This window comes from Ceratotherium simum, chromosome 7 (assembly GCF_057802395.1).
Source record: "Ceratotherium simum simum isolate JZ-2026a chromosome 7, ASM5780239v1, whole genome shotgun sequence".
Taxonomy (NCBI): Eukaryota; Metazoa; Chordata; class Mammalia; order Perissodactyla; family Rhinocerotidae; genus Ceratotherium; species Ceratotherium simum.
Window position 1 is genome coordinate 31633181 of NC_141906.1, and position 7472 is coordinate 31640652.

Genomic DNA, 7472 nt, shown 5'->3' on the forward strand with positions numbered 1-7472 from the left:
AAGCTGTCTGACCATAGTCTGTGCAGGAACACGTACTGTCATGGCTGAGTGTGGGGGGAATCGGGAGCAGCCCAGTGAGAGAGACGGGGAGGTGGGGTGTCGGGGGGAGGCCCTGTCCAGGACGTGGGAGGCCTGGGATCCAGGCCCAGCTCTGTCTCTCTCGTCGTGAGACCTGCCTTTTCTGGGACTCCATCTTCCCCTCCACGCTACGGGGAGCCCAAAGGGACCTGAAGGCAGAGAGTCTGCTGGCCCAGATAGATGGAGGGTTGGGGGGACTTGCTAGCAGGGCTGGCAGCAAGAGCTAGTCACTTCCAGCTCTGAGGAGGGCGTGGTTCTTGTGGGCTAGGACAGTCCAGGGGGGATTCCTGGAGGAGGAAAAGTCAAACCAGAGCCTTGGTGAGTTAGACAAACAGGAGAGAGGGATCCTTGTCTTCTTGTGGCTGACGGGGCGATCCAAAGTGACTATTGTCAGGCCCCCTGAGCCCTTAGAGAGACCCCAAGAGAGGCACAGCTGGCCCAGGCCCCAGGCAGTCAGGGACAGGACAGGGAGGATGCCTGGCTTCTGTCTCCCGCCCAGGGCTCCTTCTGCAGAGCCTCTCCCCCTCTTCCAGGGAAGCGCCCCCTTGCGGGTCAACTCCAGGGGTTCCCCTCTCTCCCCAACAAAGGCCATGGTGACAGGGTCCTCTGCCCTGGGGCTGGAGGCCTCCTCCCCCCAGGAACTCGGTGTCTCCGCCCGCACAGTGAGTGATGATTGCTGACGTCCAAGCCCTGGATAGCTAGGTCCTGAGTTCAAGGTGCCCTTGTTCTTTCCCAGGTTTATCGGCCTCCAGCTCTTCTTCAAGACGGGCTCCCTGGCCTGCTTTGCCTTGATTTTGGCAGTCCTAAGGCAGCAGGACAAAGAGGAGAGGACCAAGGTGACCATACCCAGCCCTGGCCTACAGGAGCAGCTGTTAGTGTCAGGGCCAGAGAAGAAGCCTGAGGAATCCAGAGTGTGAGCTGTCCCAGGGCCCCACCCTGGCCAAGAGTGACAGCCACGGCGAGTACCTCCTCTGGGCCCTTTGCCCGAGATTGGGTGTCAGGAGCCCTGTTTACCAATTCTGAATCCTCCACTAACTTGCTGTGTGATTTCGGGCAAAAGTCACTGACCCTCTCTGGGCCTTTGTTTGCTCATCTGATCCAAGGAGTTGCTTGGGGGTTTGCTGTGGTGGCCACTTCTAAAGCAAGAGGGTCTTCCCTCTTCCTCCTCCAGCCAGACAGGCGGATCTGAAACCAGGCTTTCCTGGGTGGAAGGACCACACATCTTTCTCCCAGGCCCCAGGATAAAGAAGTGGACAATAGTAAGCCAGGCTGCCCTGCACACAGGATCCTAGCCCTTCCCTACCATTCACCTGGAGCACCGTCTTTGAGCCTCAGCCACGATCTCTGTCAGGTGGAAATGGACTTGCTGGCATTCAGGCCTCTTCCAGCTGTGACCATCTGTGTGGTCAGGATGGACTCAGGCCTCGCCAGCCCACTCAGCCTGGAGGTGGGGCCAGGACAGCCTCTGTCAAGAAGTGTCCATTTGGCGCCCCCTGGAGGCAGAGCACTGAGTCCTGAGGGAGGAGGGGAGGGAGCTGGCCTCACACTCAGGACATCCAGGCTGGGCAGGGCCTTCAGGAAACCAGGTGTGGGGGCCCCAGGGGCCTTAGCTGAGCGGCGAGACTCACTCTCAGGACTCAGGAAGTCCAGGCCTTGCGCTCAGTGAGCCAGCCACGGTCTGGGTGAGGCCTAGTCTCTGCCTTAGGGGATCTGGTGGGGAGGGAGACCCAGGCCCCACACAGGTATTGTCTAACTTCAAAGACCCAACACACTCAGCACACACTCACTGGTACCTGTGCATTGCCAAGATTTCACACATTTGACCAGGGCCCACCAAACTCACTGTGACTTTTGTGACTAAAATCCTAATTTCACCATTTGCCCCCAGGTGCCTGAACCTTTGTCACCTGGGGTTGTGTAGACAGTGTCTGGCTCTGTGACACCCAAGTTTTGGGGGAAACATCTGGTTCTCTGTGATGCCTGTGTTGGTATAAGGACCTGTTCTTTGTAATGTCCAGGCCTCTCATGTCCAGGCCTCTCATGCTGGGAGCAGTAATGCCCAGCTCTGTGGAATGAGTGGGTCTGTGAAATGCTTGGGTCTTAACAAACTTGTCCTTGTCTACATCAGGCCTTGTCTTGTTTTATGGCCAGTCTTCTCTGGCCTGGTTATCTCCCTGGGATGGGTAGAGAGTTTCCCAATCTGCTTCCAGCCCATTCTGTTGCCACCATATACCCCGCCTGGCTGGGACCTGCCGCTCTGGAGTGGCTTCACAAGCCACGTGTCCAGCCCTGTGCTGGGGCCAGGGGAAAAGCTGGGGGTGGGGTCGCATGTGGCTCTGGCCCTCTGAGCATCTCCCAGTAGCAGGGCTTTGAGGCCAACCCACGTGAGCGAAGAAGCAGGTACAGAAGTTCTAACTCCCATTTTTATCCCACTGGCTGACACCTTTAAATGTTTAACAAATATCTGAGCCTACATTTATCAATGCCAAGAATTTCAAAGTCTTCTCCAACAAGATGAGGCTGTTCGTATGTTTATATTCCTTCCCCTTCCATTCAAATGTTTATATTCCTTCTCCTTCCATCCTGTTTCCCGGGTTTTGCAGAAATAATCTGGAATTATAGATACAGCTTATTATTAAATTTGTTCTTGCATGATGTCTCTTCTATTACAGAAATCCTTTCTTATAAACTGCATTACAGTTTGCAAGAACCACATTATTTCCAGTTATTTAGATTTAAGTTTTACTGGATTCATTGCTAACCATTATTTCTTGTATATTATATCTTTCCTTATCTGTACATTCTGGTCTAATTTTCATTTGGCTGGTCTACTTCCTCTAGTAATGGTTTCAGAAATGGAATAAGGTCACAAGTCCTCACCTGTCCAAAGTGTCATTCATGTTTTACAGAAGAGGAAACAGTTTAGAAAGGATAAGCAACTTGCCCAAGATCACACAGAAAGTAAATGGTGGAGCCAGGGTTAGAGCCAGATTTTGTGGGAACTGAAGCTTATACAATTTGGGGAGCCCTCTTTAAGAAAAAGAACACAAAATTAGGTAAGGAAGTAAATATTTACCCAGAATGAGAAGAGAAGTCAAACAAATACATCACACAATTCAGAAAAATAGCATAATATTTTTTACTAACTGCTGTGCATACCTCTAAAATACGTTTTTCCTCCGATGACTGGAAAGATTTTCAACAGACCAGCTTCTGGTTCTGCACATTTCAAATCTGTTTCTGCTGTTTCCCCTCTGTTGCCCGTTTAGTTCCAGGACCAGTTGGCATAAAACACATTCATGTCACGAGATGACCTCTGGATATGACACCTTGGTGTCACAATGCCGAGTGAGTTGGATAGTGAGTAGGAAGATTTCTAGAAGTCATTTTCTACACGGAGGTGGCTAGCAAAGATTTATCTATACACAGAGGTGACTGAGAACCACATAAATATGTCCCAATGAGCCCAAATCAAATTGATCCCTAACTCAGCTCCCCCATAGCCAGGTCCCAGAAATACCTATGGCCCCTCCAACCACGTCACATAAAGGGAAATTAGGACTCAAAGGAAGTTCGAGTGGAAAGACCTAACAGTCTTAACTGACTGTGGTTAAAATATCTTACCTTTGCAAATTTCCCAAGAACACAACAAGGTGAACACATTGGGGAGGCCCCTCCCTGGGCCTGGGGAGAGGCCCTGCTGCTCAAGCAGCATTAGCTTCATGCTGAGTCTGCTGCCTCTCACTCGAGCTGAGATTTGAAGGAGAAGATGAGGTCTTTGTGCCTAAAACCTCCCAGGCTGCTGAGGGCGAGGAGACTCCTGGAGTCATCACAAGAGAGACGTGGGGCTGAGAGCCAGGGGTGGAACAGGTAAGGGCCAGAGGGGCTCCCAGGGCCCAAGGCTGTCCAGGGAGCAGCCCTCTTCCCTAATATGGCCTCTGGCCAATGAAGAGCCATGAGCAACTGCATCTTCCCTAATATGGCCTCTGGCCAATGAAGAGCCATGAGCAACTGCATCTGTGAGCCCACAGTCTTCTCACCCTGTACCTGGGAGCTGGAGGAGAAGGCGTCATGTCTCCCTGCTATATTCTACTGGTGGTAAAACTCTGTGGAGGACAGGACTGGAACCAGGACAGACATCCTGATGCCTGGCCTGGAGTTCTTTTGGCCTATAGAGCCATGCTGGGAAGGTGCAGGGCAGGCAGATGCCCCTGAGAAGCTGGGAGCCAGGAGCCATGATTGGAGCACAAATAAATGAGGAGCAAGAATGAAGGCCACCCTCGCCGTTCTTTGGATATGTTGAATCCTTTCCCCCTACCAGGCCCCTGCACGTGCTCTTCCCTCTACCCAGCTGGCCTTCTTCATCCCCACCTCACTGCTTGCCTCTCCATCCCACTTCATGATGTCCCACCCAACCTTCCAGACCCAGCTCAAAGGCCACCATCTCCAGGGAGGCAGCGTGGTGTAGGCAATGGGGGTGGGTGACAACCACCTCAGGGAATCTGATAAAAGATATAGATTCCAATGTACACCAACATATACACGATTGTGCATCTGCGTTCAGAGGTTCGGGACCATCTGAAGCCTGGCTGTAGACCTTCAATGGAGTGGAGTGAAAAGAACAGAGTTTTAGAGTCAGATTTGGGTTCAAATCTCCACTCTGCCACTTACTCACGGTGTGACCCTGGACAAGTGGTTTACCTTCTCTGCAATCTCAGTTTCTCTATCTGTGAAGTGAGGTTGATCATTCCTAACTCCTGTCTCCCAAAAGTTGTGAAGACCAAATAATGATAAGATACTCACTCATAGGCAGCGCACCTGGTGATCAATATTTGTAAGTGTCCTTCCCCTTCCCCTGGCCTGAAAGGAACACATAGAGCATGGGGGCAGGGCTGTGGTGGAGCAGAGGGAGGAGGCACCACTGAGGGCAGACACTCCCTTTGCCCTGCCCTGGCTGCAGCTCTGCTGGCCCCCTAATCTCTCTCCCACTGTCAGCCAGGGCTCAGCCGGCCCAGTCTTATCTCTCCCCACAGCCAGCCTGGGACAGCTTTTCTCAACCAGATTTACATTTTTATTGATTTTCTTTCTCCCTTCCAGAGCAGTCCCTTCCTTCTGCTTCCCCTTTTGCTATAAAATGGGCTTACCCTGGAAAATAGCAGTTCCGGGGCTGGCCAAGAAGTGCTGGTTCAAGGATGGATTCATTCACCATTCATTCATTGATTCATTCATCAACCATCCAACCAACCAACAAATCCTACACGGCTGCCCTATGACCCTGTGCTGGTGCTGCTGGGGACACAGCCAAGTGTCAGATTCAGGAAACTCCCAGTGTAAGCAGACAAGGTGACAAACAGTAACAAAAGCATGAGTAGTCATATAGAAGAGGGAAGAAGAGAAAGCGACAGACTCTTCCTGGAGCCACCAGGGAAGGCTTCCCAGAAGAGGTTAAATCAGAGCTGGCCTTAAAGATTAGGCAGGAAGTTCCCAGGTGGAGAAGATGGGAATGGGCATAAGAAAAAACAGGATGAGCGAAGATTGGAAGGTACAGAGAGCGAGGTGTGTCTGAGATATGGTACAACAGCAATGTGGCTGGGGTGTAGCACGTGTACAGGGTGATCGGGAGAGAGAGGAGAGCTGGGGCTGGAGACACCAGCAGGGACCATACCTTGAGTTCCAGCTGAAGACTATGGATGTCTTCCTGAGGGCAAGGAGGAGCCCTTGAAGCATTGATTGATGGATTATTCCATTGACCGGTTATTTTAAGCAGAGAGTGGCATGACAAGATTTGTGCTCTAGAAAGGCTGCTGGCTGCACCCTGGGGGCTTTGAGTGGAAAAGAGAAGCTGGAGGCCAAGAGCTCAGGCAGGAGGCTGGTGCACTAATCAAGAGAAGTAGGAGGCTCTGGACAAGGCTAAGAGAGGCATCCTAGAAGTGGGGACATCTAAGCTGAGTCTTGAAAGAGGAGTAGGAACACACCAGGTGGAGGAGCTGGGAAGGGTGTCCAGGGAGAAGAAACTGCACAGATAAAGGCTCAGCACAGAGAAAGCTTCTGGCAGCCTTGGGGAATTTCCACTAGTTCAGCAGGGCTGCAGTGTGGCCTAAGAGAAAGGTCATGGTGAGGGACGAGGCTGAAGAAGTGGGTCGGGGCCCTCAGTTTCTCTCAGTATTCTGTCTCCTGAACCTAGACTCCAGTGGGAGAGGGAAGGGAGCACTGGCCTCTCGTACAGAGGTGGCTGTGTGGGGCTGCCTCCCTTGCAGACTGAGAGAGCCCTGGTCAGGGGCCCTCCTTACTCACAGCAAACCTTCCCACAATCACACACTTCACATTTCTCAAAGTCCCTTCACACTTGATCCTCATGGCTTCCCGGTGAGGAGTGCACAACAGGGATTATTATCCCCATATAGTGGATAAAGCAACTGAAACCTAGAAAAGTGCAGGAACTGGTCCAAGGTCACTCAAGAGCCCAGGTGTCTCTCTCTGAAAACTCCTATGTTTTTTCTAATAAATCTACTTGTCCCTGAATCACATAGACACAATAGATGTAGCAGCTGCTAACTAATGTGATTGGAATGAAAAAGGGAGAGAAAACACATCAGAGAAAGAGACCTCCTCCTCCTGTTCCCAATCACTCAGCCTTCACCCTGGAGCTGAAGACATTCCAGCTAAGAAAACAGAACCAGGCTCCCCCTGCTTTGGAATCCAATAGACATGAGGGCAAATCCCAGCTCTGCCACTTTCCAGATGTGGGAAGGCACAGCACCATCTCAGCCTTGGTTTTCTCGTCTGAAAAAATGGGAGAAAGAAATTCATCTCTCAGGGTTGTTGTGAGGATGTAATGCGATAATATAGCACTGTAGTAGTTAACTGTTGCTGAGTAACAAATTACTCCAAAACTTAGCAGCTTAAAACAACAAATATTTATTATCTCACACAATTTTGAGGACCAAGAACCCAGAAGTGGATTAACTGGGAGTTTCTGGCTCAGGATCTCGCAGGGCTGCAGTCATCAGAAGGCTCACCTGGGGCTGGAGGATCCACTTCCAAGCTCACTCTGTGGTTGTTGTCAGGCCTCTGGTCTTTGCTGGCAGTTGGTCAAAGGTTTCAGCTTTTTACACAAGTCTCTCCATAAGGCTGCTCATGACATGGTGGCTAACCTCCCCTAGAATGAATGATCCAAGAAAGTGAATGTGTGCTACCAAGATGGAAGCCATGGTGTCTTTTACAATCTAATCTTGGAAGTCACATACCATAACTTTTGCCATGTTCTATTGGTCACACAGACTAAACCTGGTACAATGTGGGAGGGAAATACAAAACGGTGTGAATACCAGGAGGTATGGATCATGGGAGCCATCTGGAAGCTGGCTACAAGTGCCCAGAACGGTGCCTGGCAC

General features: G+C 51.1%; 1 protein-coding gene across 2 annotated transcripts in view; it reads left to right on the plus strand.

The window, feature by feature from the left end:
- SLCO2B1 (solute carrier organic anion transporter family member 2B1) overlaps positions 1 to 2733 on the plus strand; it is a 50662-nt gene extending 47929 nt beyond the window's left edge. For both annotated transcript variants that reach the window (XM_087433457.1, XM_004434002.3), the window contains exon 14: positions 815 to 2733. In XM_087433457.1, coding sequence (XP_087289583.1) covers positions 815 to 995 — 181 coding nt within the window. In that variant the 3' untranslated portion in view covers positions 996 to 2733. The remainder of the gene's footprint in view (positions 1 to 814) is intronic.
- The last annotated feature ends 4739 nt before the right edge of the window (positions 2734 to 7472 follow it).